This window comes from Anopheles arabiensis, chromosome 3 (assembly GCF_016920715.1).
Source record: "Anopheles arabiensis isolate DONGOLA chromosome 3, AaraD3, whole genome shotgun sequence".
Classification (NCBI taxonomy): domain Eukaryota; kingdom Metazoa; phylum Arthropoda; class Insecta; order Diptera; family Culicidae; genus Anopheles; species Anopheles arabiensis.
Window position 1 is genome coordinate 60353683 of NC_053518.1, and position 20608 is coordinate 60374290.

General features: G+C 42.9%; 1 protein-coding gene across 1 annotated transcript in view; it reads right to left on the bottom strand.

The window, feature by feature from the left end:
- Window positions 1-16164, bottom strand: part of LOC120903353 (Krueppel-like factor luna) — a 136534-nt gene extending 120370 nt beyond the window's left edge. Inside the window, exon 1 of the mRNA XM_040312745.1 lies at window positions 12851-16164. Coding sequence (XP_040168679.1) covers window positions 12851-12862 — 12 coding nt within the window. The 5' untranslated portion in view covers window positions 12863-16164. The remainder of the gene's footprint in view (window positions 1-12850) is intronic.
- Between the last annotated feature and the right edge of the window lie 4444 nt (window positions 16165-20608).

Genomic DNA, 20608 nt, shown 5'->3' on the forward strand with positions numbered 1-20608 from the left:
TAAAGATACATTTTCTTTTTAGTACACAATTTTGAAGAAAGTAACAGTTCTTAAATTGCTTTTGAATTATTATGTTTTTATTTCAATTAAAACAAAGCAATTTCAGCTCCTTACGTCAAAGTTATCATGTAAAAGCAATCAAACAACATGTTTTGACTTGTTTGGATAAAACCGGCCTACATAAACATTCATCAGAGATAGGAATACCTTTGCTTATCATCGAAAAGCCCTTTTACACGACCGGCAGCCTGTTCACCGTTAAGACACAGCGTTAAGCCAAACTACATTGGAAAGGGATGAGTCGACCTATTTTTTTACGGTGTGTCGATTTCAAGACTTCCCAAATAGTGCAATATGTCCTCTTACAAAACAAGTTACAAAACAGATCGTAGTGGTTAACAAAAAATGAATGTGAAAGCACAAAGAAAGAGACAATTCAAGTATAAATGATATTACTAAATATAGATCGGATGTGTTTAGCGATACACAATGACAAAAATAAATTGAAAGGAAGCGTCAATAAAACTACTATCCATACAGGTCGATGATAAATTGTGTACTTACTTTTCTTGTTAACAATGAGCACAAAACTAGAATATGAAATACTGATTAATTCTTATGTCAGCAAAAGATTTTATAAACACAAAAGCAATAGGGTTGATATTGTTATAAACAATTAAACAAATAAATCAGCTCATACTGCAATGAACTACTTTAAACCATTAATAACCAAACCGAAATATAAGTTTACAGTTAACTAATGGTAGTACAGCGAAGTAAAGTATAACAGAACAAACACACAAAAAGGGTTGAAAAAACAAAACATAATTCGCCGGATAAAACATATCAATAAAATATAATGTCACCTTATACATAATAATGCAAAGGCACACACTCCTTAAGCTCTCAACAGAGCTAAAACTTTCCATGGCTTTTGAAAAAAAAGTGTATCACTTTCCGTCACTTTATCCACGGTTTTTGTATTCATTTTCCTTTTATTATTTGCCGTTTGTCGCTGTTTTACTGGTCATTTGCAAAATATGTGTATCACGCGTCGCTCGAAACGGGACCCAAGTAAACGTGGAGCAAAATCATGATGTTAAGATTTAATTCCCGTGCCCAACCAAGCACCCGAGTCGGGGAGGCAGTGGCTCGACCCGCCGGCAGCATAATAATTCATGAGTTGCATTTATGAACAATTGGACCGGTGGTGTGACCGTATTCAAAAGACCAGTCTCCAGAGTGGTGGCAGAAAACGACGGAGATCGAAAGAAAGGTAAATTCAGCGGCATCCGGACAGCAGAATGCGCGACCCGTTTGTGCAGCGAAAAGGATCTGGAAAAGATCCACATTTTGGCGCTCCCCGAGGATGCGGATGGGCGCTGCAAGGGAAGCAAGCAGCTTCCAGCTTGTGGTTTGTGTGCGACTTTTCTTCGTGACCCCGCTGCTCGCACCACACCCGAACGACCGAGGCTTAGCGTCTTAATGTTTTCTTAAGCTCTCCGCGGTGTGGCTGCGCCGGATTCGTGCTTAAAGAATTTGCTCGATGCTACCGTGCTTCCCGGCATCGCCCGAGGAAACAAGCTGCGCCTGCCTGTAGGAAGCCTGGGTACGGGTCCCGTTCGCTAATGACTCACACAGCACGTGCTTGAAGGGTTTTGGACAAAAGTCAGATTGGAAGGCGAAAGCAATAATAAAAAAGACACATACATACACACTCGCAGGAGATATGAGAAAAAAAACATGAAACGTTACACCCGGTACCGCTTGGCGTGTTGACCAAGCTGAAATATAAAAGGTTTGCTCTAGTTTTCCTCTCACTTTCGTTTTAAAACGTTCGTGCTTTCCTGCGGTACCGTGCGGTGCGCACTTTTGGTACGGTCACATTATGCTGTACGTCAAAGGGCAGACGGTAATGGTTGGTGCAGTTTGGAAAGGTGAGAAAATGCAGCCTACAGTTACTGGGTATTGAGAGCATCGCTACATAGCTACAGTCATTTCATTATTTGTGAAGTATAATGCAAAACAATACGTCCTATTCTAAATAAAAGAGAATAACACGTGAAAGTAAGGAGTAGAATGTTAAGAAAATTAGTATAAATCAAATAAACAAACTATTTGTATCTCTTTCTTAAAATATGAATGATTGGAATGATTTTTTGTTAATTCCAATCTTTAATAGTAAAGCATCATTTTTATAAGCTCTTCTTGGCTCTAAATATACCTACATTAGAATATTAAGCCTGACTCTAGTCAATGCTTGATTCCGGCCTGAGTTTTCTGTTGAGACATTGATCTATTGCCGGCTATCTATTCCGGACCAAATGTCCAAACAGGGACGTAGACAATCGACCAAAATGGTTATTCCCTACTACACACATCATCTTACGTACCTTATGGGACAAGTGTCTTATCTAATTAACCGTTGGAATTTTTAAATCAAATTAATTATTAATTACTGCCCATTGCATCATCTACGAGCCGGCGATCCAAACCACCCAGTCTCCCAACTGAAGGCGTATAAAATTGCACACAAAGCCAAAGTGCCACTTAAAGCCGCCACACAGTGAAACCGCACAATTCCCTCAAATACAAATCATCCTGGTACGCCCAAAGCGCATGTCGGCCCGGCACAAGAAATGTCGAGCACATGTGGTCCTTCTAGCCAGTTTAGCCAATTCGGCGAAAGAAACATGCTTTTGCCACCATCATCACAATCATCATCATCATCATTATCATCATCATCATCGTCTGCATCAACGTGTGCGCAACTCGGGCTCGTGCGATCGCGCCTGGCTGCAGTCTGCGTAGGTAACCGTGGCGGGCGGCGAAACCATAAAAGCCAAATCAATCACTTATGGGATTTAATAACGCCACAAAGCCAGTCCAAACCAAACGAGCATCATAATGCGGGCGAAAGAAAAGAGGAAAATACACACACAACACCAGACACAGATACACGTGCAGCCCTTCCTTTGCATTATGGCAAAGGAAAAAGCTGAACCTGACCACACAGATATCGCCTTTGCGATCAGATGGACGCGTACTTCTTGCAAGTATCCACACACACTAACGCTACGGCTAGTTGTGGTTGTTTTTCTCCAATCCCTTCAGCCACCACTCAGCCTCCAGAGCAGAACGCGAACAGCAAAGGCAAACAGTATCCCTCATTGAAGCGGAGGCCTTACGAAAGACTCTCGCCAACAATCACCAAAGATAACGGATCTGGTCTATGGAACTTTTGGAGCGACTGCTGCTGGTGTCAGACGGCAAGCGGCAGAAGCAAACTAAAGGGTGCAATAGAAAGCCCGATCGATGAAACTATTATTAATTAAATAAAATCAAATTACATTAATCAGAAGTGTGCCTTTAATTCCTACACTTTCCCGGTCGCGATTGCAATCGATCGCGAGCCCTCCTTCAAAAAGGCGTTACCACTTTATGTCACGAGTGAGCATTCTTGGGTAGTGGATTACGTTTAGACTGCTTGATTCAAGTGCTCAGGTAGTATAGTACAAGTCTGACGGCCAATATGACGATTGCTTTTTTACAAAGATTGTGCCCGATTGTCCGACTGGTTTGATCGACCACTCGACTGTACAAGGAGTGTAAGCAGTGTGGAGCGTTTTCAGGCGCTCAACTCGTTTTGAACATTCGGGGAGGACGTGGAATTAGGTAAGGATCGTTCAGAATCGACGGCAAATTGCTGGTAGCACCTCCACTCCGATCACTTATCATCCAACTGTCTCCGTTTTTGTCCGTTTTTGGGATACTGACCAGCATTGGCGATGCAGGCACCTTCGCTACCGACAAAGCGTGCCTGACGTTAGCAAGCGATTCGGGGCCGATCGGGTGCACTCGTACCCACCAGTTTGCCGACGATATCGCTCTAAATTGGCTATAACTTAATCGGTTGTTAATATGGCGCACCGCAGGTAGCGTGCTCGCACTTTGATACCGTGCCGTGAGACTCCCAGCGGTGGAGAAGTAATTGGTTGTCTAGCGAGGGTACCACGTTTAAAAGGTGGCAAAATAGTCCTACTCAATTGTGCCCCGTTATCAGAGATGAAAGTTAGGCTCGCACGAGATCGGTCCTCTTGTAGCGCACGGACCAGCTAGCAATAGGAGCGCAACAGTTAGCAGAGAGTTATAACTTTCTTGGAACTCAGAAGTGTGTATTGCTGGATAATTGGAATGCGAATCACATAAGGCTAACACGACAAACCTCTGGCGACCTTTCTTGGTATGCTTTGACCAATCTTAGAAACAACGCCCTCCAGCGGATTATTGATTTCCAAGGTGGGGCTGGCACTCTCTCTCGCTCTTGCTGTCCTCGAAAAGTCGGGTGAGCAAATGAGTGCTTTAATCACACACTATCAGCTTCATTCTTGCCTTCAGCTCGCTGTATTCCAGTCTCTTTCTCATCTATCGCACCCATCGTGTGACGGTTTAACGGCTTCGTATAATTATTATTGATATCTTTATGATGAACCTGTCATAATACCTGTCATCAGCTGTCATAAAAGTGTTAGCGAAGTCATTTTGAGATGCCATTCGACTTTTTTTCATGTTTATCGCCTTCCTCTCTTCTTCGGTTCTTTTTCTGCTGTCACCTCTGTGTGTGTTTGTTTTTTTTCATCCTCACCAACACGGTGCGTGTGCGGTTAAGCGAATAGCCCGCCCGTGTGAAGTATGTGTGGCCGGTGTGACACACACCCCACACTTATCGTGCGTAAAAGTTCGTCGCATTTTCCGCCTGTCGTTAAATAATAAAATTATTACCATTGCGCCTTGTGCTCGTGAAGCGATCAAACGGAAAGGTGCTGAGAGGCAGAAGCAAAAAAAACCTCAGGTCGTCATCAAGTGCACCGGACGGCGGCTGGCAGGTGTGACCACGCCGCCCGTTCTGGGGAGCCTTCCGAAAAAAGTGCTCCAAAGTGTTTCTGCTATATGTGACCATGGACCTTTAGCAGTGCTTAAGATGCGGAGCAAATTAAATCGTCCCATATAGCTAACCCCTTGCTGCTTCTATGACACATTTAAGATCCACGGTCCCTTGAATGTTCGTTGTGCCGCTCTTAAAGTGTCGTAATGGCTTTTTACTTGCATTACAGTTTGATCTGTATTTTTTGCTTTCTGTCTGATCTCCCTTTTTAGTTCGCCTTCCGCCCGGTCGTTCTGAGCAGAGGATTTAAATTTAATGACTTACTCTAATGAATTATTCAGACCGTCCACGCGTAGGACCCAACGTGTCGATCGTAGCTTGAGCTGTCGAGTGAATATCCTCAAACATATGTAGGGTTTATGGAGAGTACAAAAAATGAATAAGGTGTGTTCTGCTGGCTGGAAACGCAACACCTCCGGTAGGCGCCTTAAGAAGATCGTAGGACTTTTACTTTCACACTTGGGCGCGGTTCTTCTGAGCGGTTCTGCTGTAGCTATCAACACTGCCGTCGCGTTTGGCTGATGATTGAATGCTATTAGTTTTGTTAATATTATGTTTTTATTCCAACGAATCGCTACCTCGTTCGATGTTGGCTTAAAACAGTCATTTGTTATATTATTGAATCAATTGGTCAACACAGACAACTTAGCAGTAGAAACAAAGTTTTTTATTTATTTCAACAACGATGATTGCAATTCCTCCTTTCAGTTACTTACAATTAAAGTATTAATTGAATAAGTTAGTAACAAGCACTTCCGGTAACTTATCACACCTTACACCATTTAACCGCATTTTAATCTTACAGCTTTTAAAGCTTTATTATTGCTTCATTAACACCACTTATGCTTAAAGTTCCTTATCGCAGACGCTGTGTAAAATCAAATCGCAAACTTCAACCAGATTCTCGACATCGCTAAAAAAAAACAACTAAAACGTTTTTGTAGCCAACTCCTACATGTTGCTTCTAAAGCAACATTTTTTTCTCCACACAGCAACGTGTACCATTAACGATCACTTTTTTGTGAGCTCATTATGCAGGGTGAATATAAACGATTCCGTCTAATTGCTGTAATTTCGTATGTGGCGCATAAAAACTTAGTGCTCAAGGTCACATGATCCATTCAGTAAACTAACATTAAATTTACTAGGTTGATACTGTTGCTATGCTTTGAAATAGACATTCACATAATATTGTGATTACAAAATGAACAGAGTTTATAACATAGTTTAACAGATTTTGTTAAAAAAAAGTAATGAATGCATTTATGATTCTCTAAATATTTTAAGTGATACTAAGTGATCAAAATATCTTTTCTTAAATTATTAAAAATAAATAATCTGCTTTACAAACTAGTAACTATTAGGATTGTTTCATAACATTACAATCGAACCCATTCTGGATGAAGTAGAAAGAAAATATTTACGTAGAGATAACCAAATAACAAGAAACAAATGTATCAAATTTCTAAGCTCCGCCTGATCAGATCGATGTTATGGAAGGTTAATTAAGCCATTTTGTACGTGCTCGAAACACTGGCAACAGTCGACAGACCCCAACTTCGTATCTCATCGAACGTGAACAGATCCATCGCAGCTATCAAATGTCACTTGGGCAGGATGTGGTGGAAATCCTTACGGCAGGAATCCTTGGCTTATTCGTACCGTGGCTAAAGGTGACGTTTTGTTGATTCGTTAAGATATAAATCTCCCCTTTAGTACAAGCGCCGTAGCGAAGGTGGTGTGAGTCACTGCAGTCGGTGAGGATTTGAACCAGCGCACAACACGTTCCAGCAACGATCGGATCTGATTATTCCCACCCTTTTCCCAATCGTTTGCGTTTGGGTTCGTCTTTTCGGCAAATCTGCTTTCAAACGGCGGGTGTATGTTAGTGAGTATGTTTGTTGCAGCTTCGTCGACGGTTTCAGGCGAGACCCCAAAATCGTGTCATTCGGGATGGGAAGAAGATCATCTTCGTGATGATGCCGGCGATGAGCGCCAGCGCCCAAAACACTCAATCCCAGCCCAGCCCAGCCGTTCCCAAACGTTGCACGGCACACAAAACACGCCTTCACCAAAGCATAAGGTCGCGCTGTCTGTTAGGATCGTGTCGTGAACCCTCGTCAGCACCATCAGCGATCTGTGGCGCGAACTTGTGCGATCCCACGCCCCGCGATCTTTCGTGTCGTTTTCTGTGGCCTTTCTTCTTCCAATGCCCCAGCCCGCCCAGGTCCCTGCCCAACCGTCATGCACCGTGTGTCGTTAATCAATCAATATAGCTGGCGCGTCTCTGAAGCGCGGCAGCACGACCCATTCTCAGCTGCGACCCATACCCACGGACACATCGAGAAGCGATCCAAAAATTACATTAGGTTACATAAATCTTTAGCTTATTAAAAACGAGTTAAGCTTTCCGTTTCGTTTCGTTTGCTTCTTGTGTGTACCAGCTCTCCCCTATTGCTCTCCCCTATTGCTCTCCCCGTTCCCTTCTACATCATCTTCCATTCCTTGGGAAAAAGTTACCCTTATGATGGGAGACTATTCGCAATCACGTTTCGTTCCATTTTTCTTCCGAGATGGTAGATCTTTCTTGCGATGAATCGATCGAGTGGTCGCTTCTTTGCGCGAACGGATGGGTGTAAACGGCAAAGTACACAGCCCTCAGTTTACCGTCTTGAAGCTACATGTGGATAATGAGTTTTTTGGTGACTGTGAAGATGACACACTTCCAGAGGTGGGCCGTATTTTGGCGCCATCAAGAAAATGTCACACGCACCGTTTTGTCGCATACAAAGCAATAACGCCTTTTGCATACTCGGTACAGTCCTGCCAGGCAGTTACGAGCAACACAGTATTTTACGATGACCTCTCGCCAACACGGGAGCAGGCTAAAGATGCGTTGTTGTTTTTTACGATATCGATCAATATCTCCCCGCAGTTTCTTAGCTTTACCTAGGGCTTCTTTTTCGTTCCGTTTGACGGTATTAAATTGCATCGTGGGTCTTCAAAGAAGTAGCATCCTGCCAGCGATAAATGGTAGAGGATAAATTTTATGACAATATTCAATCTGATGGCTTCAAAACTGAAGGACGACTACAACGAAGAATCATTAACTAGTGTAGTATGATGCAAAATATTATATTTTGTGTATTCATCGCTTTCTGGTAATATATGTATATATATACATATATATATATGTATATATATATATATATATATATATATATATATATATATATATATATATATATATATATATATATATATATATATATATATATATATATATATATATATATATATATATATATATATATATATATATATATATAACGCCTTTGCAATAATTCAACTTTGTAAATAAATCTAAATATGATATGATATGATTGCTTACTAGTTGTACGAATCAATTAGAATAAATAACAATAAAATTAGAATAATAAATCAATTAGAATTTTTGTGCATGTAACTCAAGAAAAAAATCACACACTTTAATATGTTAATTATTCATATACAATAATTTGTCTTTGGATTTCAATATGTCATTCACTTAATTTTTTAAGTAAGACACCACATTAATGTTTTATACGCTTATACACTTTTTCATACGCTTGTGATAAACACTCTTACGTTTATAATACACATACTAAACACAAAAAGCAGTAAATTCCTTACATTCTATTGTGAACTACTACGAGTAAAAGTAGCACCAAATATATCTTCCACAAATTTGGTTGAACAACGGATTTCAACAAGTGAACACTATCAATTTATAGCCGGTTGTTAACAGTCACATTATTTACATCAACAGCGACGTAAATCTCCTATTATTTCTGCCAAATATTTTGCCACAATTAGTCCCATCCTAATACCCCATAAATCCCATCAGAGCAGGTTGGTGTCGCATCACACAAGAAAACCAACACGAACACGATCGACTTGATAAATGTTTTCTGAAAGCAGAAGAAACAATCACATATAGGAGCAACAAAAAATGTCCAACCTCTGACGATCGGGAAAGCAAGCACAAGCAATAAAATCTATGGATCTTCACAAAACTGCAAACTTTACTCATAAAAGAGAAAAAAAAAACACAAACCGAAGCATCCTGTTAAATGACAAAATCCACCAAAGCGGACGACACTAGCACCAGATAGATTGGGGCAAAATTGTAAACGGTTGCTGCTGTTACTACTGCCGACACGGCTGGTTCACTAAAGGAAGAAACTCGTGGGGCGATAAAGTCAACGGTTATGAATATTCATGTCGTCGTGCCTTCGATACCGATGCCGAGGCAAAATATATATTTTGTGAATAACTAAATCTGATGGATGACGAGTTAAACGGACGGAAAAGTGCAACCCGAGCGTGAAGCTAAAGGAAAATTTTATTGCAAAAAAGAACCAACATAAGAAGGAGGATAGGTGGCAAAATAGAGGAGGATGAATTCTTCTCCCAAGTTGCCAGCTTTCATGGGGTTGTATCTCTTGAGCTCCTGTTTGCAATGGTGCTGTTGCAGCAATGCAAGATTTATGGAAAACAGTTGGTAATGCCTATCGGTTGTGTGTAAAGTAATAGAAATTGTATAGAAAGCTAATGTTACTTTTTTCTCTGGTTAAATGGTCAAGACAACATTAAAAAAATAAAAACAAAAGAATTCCAGTTTTGAGGTTTATTTCATTGATTTTAAGAATGGTAATAAATCATATTAAAAAAAATCAAATTCAATGTATATTTTCATCTTTTAAATTCATGTGGAATGAAAATTTTTGAATTAAAAAGGTTGTTTGGCTGTAGTATTTTTTACAGAAGTTCAATCAAGATGACAATTCGTCACAGCTTAAGTTTTCATCTATTAATTCATGTTCATAAGAGAAACGCCATCCTTTCCTTCTTTTCGTCTATAATCTGCAAGGCTTTGCACCGGCACCTGAAACGTTCCTGTACGTTTTATACTTGATAGATTCAGATTTTTTCCTCCAAATACTCCATCTAGGTTCTTCAATCCGCCCATTATCGTGCGTCCGATGCAGCCCTCAGCCAAACCTTCCACCGACACAGCTTCGCTTGATGGCAGGCTGGCTACCGCAAAGGTCATTTTTAATGGTCACTTAGGAGGGCAACAAATTTTCGGAAAAGGGAAAAAGATGAAGAATGAGAAGGTCGGGCATAGTGGGAGGAGACGACTGCACCACCTCTTCCATAGGCACCGGCATGAGCTGGTAATGAGTTTTTAGGGGAATTTATGATAAAAAAATCGACTTCCATACGCACTGCTCATGATGATGGAGCCGAATAATGGTAGCCTCAGTGTTCTGTGCCCTTGATGATGAAGAAGTGTTTTTTGCTTTCTCAATACTGCTCTGACAAATATTAGGGACAGCACTCTGCAGTAATGAGCACTATGCAGTAATATTGAATGAAAATGTGTCTTAAAATAATTTTAAATTTCTTTGTAAACTATATATCTCACGTTTTGCAAATTTGTACAGCTAGCTGGCTGGGCAACTTGTAAAACTACATAAAGGTTTGCAAAATAATAATAAAAAAATATATGAAAAATTCTGAGCTTCCACCCGAATGGCGCTTTGAAACTAATTCATCTTCCTGTAGGCTGACAGGCTTCCCGCGTTCGGATTTGGCCCCCTGTCATGAACCGTTTAACCCCGAATGCTGCTTATAAGCAACTGCACCGTACGGCAGTGATGGGAGGGCCGGAAGATAAGTTAAAACGAATGAAAAAAGCACGCCTAAACGATCGCACACGTTTGCATTCCCTCACTCGTATGCAAACGTCTTACGGATACGCCTGAATAAAAAGCCTGCTAAATCGGCTACCCCGACCAGATTTCTGTTGCAGTTACGCTATTTCTATTAGGATTTGTTTTTTTTATTTCCCCGTTTTTTTCAGTTCTGCTAAGCGGCATTCATTTGTGAACCGATTTTTGTGCTTCCTATTTGATCAGGATCCTGCAATTCAATCTGCAGCACCCAACAACTCCCCAAAAAGGTGTGGATTCAATGGCGTCACGAGCTCACGAGAAAGCTTGGATTTCGCTTCGTTCAAACAGCAGCACCCACCAACGGTGTACCAAATTTTCTAGCTTTGGGAAAAAAAAACTCACACACACACACATTCGCATTGTGAGTGCAAAAGAAATATAAACGAAAATCTAATCACGACATTCATCTTCTAATGTAATTAATGCGAAAACGTGTCGTTCGCGTTACGCCGACGTTGATGGCGGTGACGATCCTCCGCAAAACAGCGCTCAGCGCCAGCATCACGAGCCAGGGGATTGGTCCCGCCAATGTAGGTGAGTTTTTGCTTGTTGATGTGTTTACCCGTGTCGGTGGGTGCTTCCAGTTTTCGGGAGAACCCCGGTACCGACGAAACGGTTCCGCATAAGATTGGGCTGGGTTGGGTCGGGCGGTGATTTTGTTTCACCTCGATTCTGCCGCCTTTTAAGCAAACCGGGCACACCTTTCGCTTTTTTTCGGGGAGAGGGCGACAGCGAGACGAAACGGGAGACTGCTAAGGGGTTAAGCAGTGGCGCACATTAGCGCTGGTGTTGTAGCGGGTAAACAGTGGATTAAGTTGCCGCCTTAGTGGTTTGGGGTGGCAACAATTAGTATATATTGAGAGAAGGAATGAACTGAAATATTTTTGCAGACGTTGAATCGGTTGAAGAAGGGAACTTTACGGCGAGCAATAGTATGAGATGTGTTCAGGAAATCGGCTATCATTGATCAAGCGATGTTATACGCCGATCATAAATGATCTAGCATGTTTGTGATACGCTCCAAAAAATGCTGAAAATTTGTGGAAAAAATTGTGTACTTAGACATTTTTTCACGAATGCAAGCAATTCATGAATGACTGGCTGATTACGAATGTCAATTAGACCACCCTTGAGAATATGGCCTTTGATGTCTCATGAGGGTCTAATCTGCAAAAGTAATCCAATTGCGAGCTTCTTTCAATGCTTTAAACGTTAGAACAATCCTATGCTATGTGTCCTATGCTCACATACGGCTTGGGTAAGGTGCAGTACTTTAAGCACAATACACGCTGTTTATCAAACCAATCTTAATAGTCGTGTGGCACAAGTACACTTCAGCGCAATTATTGATATGCATATTTCAAGATCAAAGTGTCCGTATGTGTGCGTACATTTGTGTATCGCTCAAGAAACTAGGACCACCTTTCAAGGCTGGCCCTGATCTGACAGCGCTTCTGATCAGCCAACTGTGCGATGCCCACAATCTTGAGCGCACACTCTTCAGGGGGTGCCCTCCGGACGACAAAGGCCCGATCGGCTAATGAGAGTGGCAATTGTCAATTACGGATTGGTTGTGCCGTTTTATTTCATCGATAAACGCTACCTAATAATGACAGCTGTATTTTATTGTCACATATGTACGCCCGTTTGATCGTTTGTCCTTCGGTTGGAAACCAGGCGCCGCGACGTGGGAGGCGGTAGTAGGCACGGAAGCGGCCGGTCGGGCAGGAACTCCGGCGTTCCGTAATCGTACTGCCACGACCGCACACGAGAGCAGGTGGAAGGTTTTACCGTCGGCCGTGCTCATGGCACTGATTTTATTCACCCCCCGATCATGATCATGAGTGTCCTCAGCCCTCAGGGAGACCGAGAGGCTTTGGCACAGCTGCTCCAGTGTCCTTTCACCGGTGCGCTAGTGCCCGTGCGAGACAGGACGAGAGGGCACGTGGAGACCCGGGAAACCTTGACCGTAACAGAACGAACCATAGGCGGTAAGATCCGTTTGCTGTGCACTACGCAGGCGGACACCTTTGTGTTGTTATACTATCCTTTGAACCAAACTTTGATCTGTACAAAATCTGTACTTTGAAAACTTTGATCTGTACAATGAATTATCAGCACTTACCATGTAAACCATTAAAATTCCAGTACGCCGTATCAAAATGATAATCCTTGTGCGATGACAGTGACGATGACCACAACAGCAATCGCGTACTGTAACTCCAGCGTTTAGGTGAACGATGACGATGATGATGAAGAAGAAGGGCAAATCACCGATGTCGATCGGTTACACCAGCACTACTGCATCGAAACATCCGGGAGAGTGTATGCAACGACGAATGCAGAGGTCTAGGGTGTGCTTGCTTCTGATGCTCACGAGCAGTCGCAGCAGTAACGGTAGGCGAACCAACTGACAATCACCGCTACGAGATTAGCATTAATGGACAGCTACATACACGCAAGTGCACACTTCCCATCTATCTAGACCTTTTTTCTCACTCCCTCTCTTTTTTTTTCAAACAGACACTTTCAGGATTCTTGGACAATAATTTTCTACACGATCACACGCTCACACGGACCCATTCGTTTCACCGCAATCGACTGCAGCACACTTCGGTATCATGCCACTAGAGCGCGGGTCAACGGGAACGCAGCTGGGGTCAGTTGGATTCAATATTGGGTCACATACAACCACACAAACACACACAAACACACTCACACTTTCTGGCAATCACTCAGAGCTTTACGAAAGCTCAATGCCTTGAGAAGCCCAATGCATCGATCGATGTATTCCGCGGTACTTCCGTCAGCACTCTAGGACCCCCGCCAGCGTGTAGGACTCTTGCGCGACGGACAGTCCGCGAAAGCTGGTAACCCAATCGACACGGCGCGCACGGTGTCCCCTCAACCAGACGGTTGTTTTCATTAATGCCCTTTTAATTGGTCGCCTGCTGGTGCTCGAGAGGCTGTGGAGGTGCGCACCAAAAACCGAGGAAGTGAGGCGTTTCTAGAACGCGGAGAAACTGGCCAAGATGGTCGTGTACGGAGTACGTGTACGAGTAAATGCACACCTTAATTTGTACCCGTTTGGAGCATGGAGTGTTTTTAGCATACGTGTTCGCGAGCTGGACACAATCAGGCCTCCACCGTGCTCGGAAGGTAGGACCACTGTACCGCGAGAGTAGTAGTAATGGACGGGGACGACTGGTCGGCGGCAACCTGGCTAGAACGTCGGACCACAGTGCCACCAACAAACGTTCGCGCAATCTTCGAGGTCCCCGCCGTTTCGGTGCAGACCATAGATTTTTCACGATCCCCCCTCCGTTCACACCCAGCCAGGTGCCGAGCTAGCTGGCAAACCGGTACTGCGTACGTGAAGCTGGCTGCTCTCTAGTACGCCTGCCCACTACCTGCCACTGTCTGCGCATGGGCCCTTACAAGTGACGGGAGGCGGGGAGGGTTTGTATTATTATTCTTGAACCTCCCAGTCGTAGCAGTAGCCGCAGTCTTTTGCACCAGCGGCGGCAGGTTTTGTTGTTTGCAGCGGACACAACTGGTTCGGTGCGATTTGTGCAGTACCTTTCAAACAGGTTAGCGCGCTCCGGTCGAAGCGAAGGCGCGTTAGAGTTGTTGCCTTCGCGTTGCGTTTAGATCGGCGCTATTTTTTTCTATATTTTTCACCACACGCTGCTGTCTTCTACGCTCCAAACACGAAGGTGCACTTCGGAGGCCCCCGACAGTAGGACGGCTTTTTTTTTCCTTCAACTGTTTTCAACAGCAACTACCGGAACTGAAGGGCTACGTGGCTTGAGGGTTTCGATAACGGAAATCTTGCCTCGGCTGGAGATCGTACGTTGAAGAACGTCAAAGTGATGTGAGAGAGGGTTTGGGGGATAAATAGCTTTCGCACACACGAGTTTTAGAATTGGAATTTTTGTTTCGTTACTCACACACGCACAGAGACAAGAAAATGCACATACACACATACACACAAGAATAACTATGCTACTTCCATACGTCACTAAACGCTATCGATTTCCTTAAATCACTAATACTGGCCTTAAGCGATAGTGAGTGTTTTATTTACATTGCGAACAGGCAAAGTGCGTTGAATGCTTCAGTGCCTTGCTGTTGTGTTGATTTGTATTTTATCGTTAATGTATGTGGGTATGTAGCTTTTCACTACTAATCAGGCATTATGTCCATAGACAGTATAAAAATCACTTTGCTCTTTTGTGTTACTTTGCCTCACATCGTATGCTACTCATCTCCGGCACTCTGCGACACACTGTAGTCATTATACATTGACTTTGCCGCAAATCGTCAGAAATCACACGGCCGTACATGCATCCTTGTGGTGACTACACATCCTCTCCACTCACTTCAGCATTAACTGCTACACTTCAGCACGGCACGACACGGAAAGGGTCAAACTTGAATCATACCACACCGATTCACTCCCTTCTTCGTGCCGCCAATACGTTCCGTGCGGGAATGGACCATAAATTGATCCTAATTCATGCGATAATAACAGTAATCTTGCCAAGCAGCCGCATCAGAAGCAGAAGCCAGCCTGCTGGTGCTGTCGAAGCCTGTTGGTCGAAGGGCTTGGTTGGGCGCAGGTTAAGCTGACTGGGGCAATCGTGTTGTGTCTTACACGCGGCTCGTTTGCACTCACACTTTAATTGTCGTAATTGCAGGTATTTACGTTTTGGAAATTAGCATCCTTCTTCCAACTTCCGTGCATACTTGTGGACGATCGTACTTTTTGCATAAAAGCTGTCTCAGCACATGGAATTCGGTAGCAGATTAATGAAACAGTGTTTCACAAAGATTTCTAACAGCTTCGAAGGACACTCGTGCTAGAAGTACTAGTACACAAAACGATCACTTTAAATTGATGCTACATTATTACCAGATCACAGCAGTAAATAATTTTAATCAGAAACAAACACAACGGTTGATTTTTAGCGTCGCTTAGATTAGAGAACACAAGACTGCGATTGCGATCAATAAATGATCAAGACACTTTACTGTTTGCGGAAAACCCACGATGGGTTTCCGTTTGTTGCTTACTTTTTCGCTTGCTGGGTCGAGAAATCTTTGTTTTTTCACAACCCCGAAGGATTCGGATTTAATCGCCCCCGGCTACGGTTGCGCACGTAACTGATCGTTTTTACGCGCGTAAATTATTCCACTGCACGCAAAACCTTTCAATAGTTTGAGGTGTGTTTTGCATACGCGTGAGGAAGGTCATGCACGAAACTGCGACGTAAACAGCAACGAAAACACTGCACAGACCACATGCAATAACCACGATTATAATAAAAGGACGAATCAGGAAGCACCAACGTGAGACGGAAAACGGATGCAAAGGCGCGTAGTTGAAACCGAACCGCTAGCAAGCAAGCTTCACGCGAAACACGTCCTGCCGTCGCGCGGGACAGCTCAATACTGAAAATGAAAAGCGCAAAACAAAACACAAACCGCAACCATACGCTCGCCGGCGACATGCGGCCGTTCAACAACAACGCGCTTCTCGCCAGAGTAGTGAGCTGCACGAGCGAGCGAGCGGCGAACCTTCAAAACGAGGCCCGCTACTACTGGGGGTTTTGGCATCGATCGTCGTCTCGGGGTTGCCGTTGAACGACCAGAAGTCAGTCAGTCGGTCGATCGGTCGAACGCGCCCAACGCTTTGTCGTGGGTGCTGCTGATCGAGCCGCTTCGGGTGAGGATTGCAGTGAGGGGCAAATGGAAAACTGTGAGAAAAAGCTCGCTACCACCAGTCGGATGGGGGTAAAGTCAGCTGAGCGCTTTGTAAAAGAGAGATTCGCTGCGATGTGAGTAAGGATGGATGAAAGAGAGCAACATAGATTACAGTAACCGCAGCATCCAGCGCAACGAAACGAAACTGTTTGGGGCCACGAGCTTATTTTAATGTAGTAAAAAGAGTATAAGAGAGAACGAGTTTTGCTTCTTTAAGAGAGTGAGATTTGATCCGGAGATACAAGTGAGCTAGCATGGTATAAACCTACAGCTTCCACAATGCCCATCTTATTTTTGAGAGACCCCTAAAGATCACGTTGGGGATCACTGGACGCGAAGAGTATTTGAATCAACAGGGTTGTCACATTATACTTCTTTTTTAGTAGAAACGATTACAATAAGCTGTGATTTATTAATTATGTTAAAACCTTTATTTTAAATACTATTGAAAACATTGCCATTGGCGAAGTCAAGAGTAACACTATTCAGCTTTAGCTAGTGTATAGCTATGTAAACGAATTTAGTAAAAATAAAAATATGAAACTAGTTCTCTTTAATATTTTTAATAACTTAATTCATGCACTATTCATTTTACATTCAAATAGTGCCGACCTGGCTATATATTTGACTTCTTTGTCTGATAGTAACATTAATAAGTGTGTAGCCACTATGGAATTCTTATTACTTAAAGCAACATAGCATTTGTTTGTTATATACTTGTTTGGTGTCGTTAGGTACAATTCTATTATTTATACATCGCCTCCATGTCGTGGGTTACCATAAGTTTTAACATTATTTCGTGAATTTTCAATCTATTTAAACATTGCCATTTTAAACCTAGTGACGGTTGGTACAATTCATAATAAAGTATATCATTTTTAGTTAGTTTTTTTTTAAGATCTCCGGGAAGACTTTTACACTCTTTTCGATCCATACTTTTATTTCTGTTCATAACATCCTTAACACTCCTTTGAACCCAGAACAGTAAGCTGTTACGCACAATTCAAGTGAGACATTAAAGCGTTCGACCGAAGGTAAAAAATAAGTCATAATGTGTATGATGTACTGTAAAGAAGCCGTTTCACATTTAGAATTTAGTGTTTAATAATTGTGTTTTTTCCTAGTTATCCTTTTTCAACATCAAAAAGAAAAGCCGTAGATAAACTCAAATTAGTATTCTTGATGTGATTAAAATATCATCTATGTTCATTAGGAAGCGACGATCTGAATGTCCGTTATGTCATCCATCACAACACCAATTTCAGACCCTCCACTTGCTTCTCATTCATGGAACACCTCACCGCCAAGATCTTTTTGGAATGGAAAGGAATTCAATCGCAGGACAACAAAAAGGGAGGTTATCGATGATTGGGTGCTGAGCAATGGTGTGAAACATCCGAAAGGCTCCAAACATTTAGCAACTCCTGCTGTCACCTGCGCCACTGACAACCACATCACCCAGTGGTGAATCATGACGCTACATGATTAACGATCTTCGCAAACAGCTGAGAGATTGACGTTTGTAAAAAAAGTAACAGCACCATCAAGTATAGTAGGTAAGAAATAAAAAAAAATACTCACACACATACGGACACCACCCTTCTCTCAAGCGCAGAGTTCAAACTGAGAGGTCTCGTCGACATTGACCCCACGATGTCAGCGTGTTGGCGTGGCCGACGGCTTGTTGGGCGAGCGCTTGTGGAGAAATGAAGGAAAAACTTTATCCCCCATCGCCCATCGGGAGAACCGGTTAGAGCGAAGCTGAGATGGAACCATCCTTTCCTTCCGATGCAGTTTCTGTTACCTGATGGATTCCGCCGCTCCCGCTCAGCCGCGGCGGCTTTCGGAACCGGTGCCGTTCCGAAAAGTGCCGTTTTAATGCTAATGATGACCATCGCTTTCGCGTCCTTTCACGCGCCACCGAAACGTATCAATACCCCTTTCCTTCCCTCCCCAACCCCATTTTGGCAGTGCGCAGCATTCCCTCTTGCCACCCATTGATTCCTAATCATGTTTATTCTCGCTCACCCACAGTCGGCCGCCGCTAGGGTGTTTGGAAAGGTTTTTCTTTCACCGAAATTGATTCGCCGAACCTGCTGCGAGACTGTTGCTGCAACAGGGTGCGATGGATGGACCAACCCATCTAAGATAGCATTCGACGATGCAAACGAAGCGAGCACATAATCGAACACCAGTTCGGGACGATAATCGCGACCGCGCCAGTTGCATCGCGGGTCAACGAGGTGAGCAAAATCAGCAACCAAGCCAAAGCAGCACCAGCAGCAGCACCAGCAACCACATCAGTAAAGTGAAAGGGTATAGTGTACGCGAAAACTGCGCGGGAAAATGGATAAAATTATTTACTTATCAAGTGTACCCTGTCGCATGCACCCTTTCACCTGCACTTCTTCGCCGAGGGTTGGGTTAGGCTTCCACAAATCAGCAATCTTCGCACCACCGCTTGTGTAGGTGGACGAACAGGTTCTTGCAGCAGACAAGCAGGAAAACCCGATACGAAAGATGCACCGCTGGGTCGATGGGAAAAAGGTCCCAATTCCCTAGCTGGAGAAAGAAAAAAAAAACCGGTTGTAGCTGGTTTGGTTGTTTATGCGCCACTTTCCTGGGTAGAGAGGGAGTGAGCTTTTTTCGCGATCTGCATTTCCTCCCTTAGACCACCTGAAAAACGCTTCCCGCTTTGCGGTTTGATGATTTGATTAGGCGGAATGCGAGGCGGAAGAACACGGGCACGTTCTTTCGCCGTGTGCCCTTTCGCGAGCGGTGATGATGCTTACTCCGGGGAACCATAAATAGCGGACATTCTGCGGGTCGGTAGTATGCGTAGAATGTAGCTGTGATATCTACACCCTGGGGTCCGTGGGCGATTCCGAAGCAGAGGTTTCGCGATGCACAGAGATGGGTAGAGCATCGTGCTGTAGTGTTTCGTTGCGCAAAGAAAGGACGGTTTTTGGAAGATAGGCTTCCGTGTGACTGGGTGGTTTCGTAGTGTGCTTAAGCCAATAGACATTATTCATGCCGATGGCATCCCGAACAGGGAGATGGGATAAAAGAAACATTTTGGTGAAAGAGAATGTAAGTGAAATGAGAATTTCTAATCGATTGTTAATTTTGTTGCGAATAATGGAAGTATCGATATTCGTGATATTCGTAAGGTAACTTGACACGATTGAAAATTTATCTAATTTCATATTCATGAAATTATAATTGAAATTATTCATTCAAATGTTTATTTATTTATTTATTTATACATTAACGTTTATAATATTATTTACACTTATATGTATCGTTGCACTTGTTTTACTATGTACAGTCTGTTCCCGAGTTACGCGGTTTCTGCGTTCCCGAGAAATCCGCGTAACTCGAATATCCGTGTATGTCGAATTTCACGTTTTTTGACTAAAATACTATTGATTACTCGGAGTTTTTGATGTAATTTAGTACTTTTATACACTTTATCATTTATTGGATATGATTCATGCAGAAAATTGCAATATGTTTGGCTTTTAAATGGTTTCAATTTGTTAGCAACTTGAAGCAAATTGTACTGATTTGACATTTAATCTGTCAAATTTAGAAAACCGCGTATCTCCGAATCCGCGTAAGTCGAGAACCGTGTAACTCAGGAATAGACTGTAATTATTACGCCCTTTTTAATATTTTGCTCGATAAATAACTAAATGAAATAATCAACTGCACTTTGCAATAAATATCGAATGAAAACAAAACATGTATCAAATGAAAAAAAAGATATGATGAGAAATGAAAATCAAATCATAATACAACATGATATGTTCCGTATATCTTTGTTTGATGATCGGTGTATACACACGCATGATTCTGGATCTTTGGTTTACTCTTCGACACTCTGTCAAGCAGTGCGTCTTTGTAGCTTAGGAGAGAGATAACATACATTTTCTTTACGTGGCAATTCCCTTAACAATGCTAATAAGGGAACGCATTGAGCTGGGCAACTACCAGAGATTATTCTATTACCATAGTATTGCATAACGTGTGGTAGCGCGTGATAATTTTAGACGTTAGACGCAGTTGTGCGCGTGCTGGGCGAGCAAATCGAATAAATACACCCTTCCTTCATCGA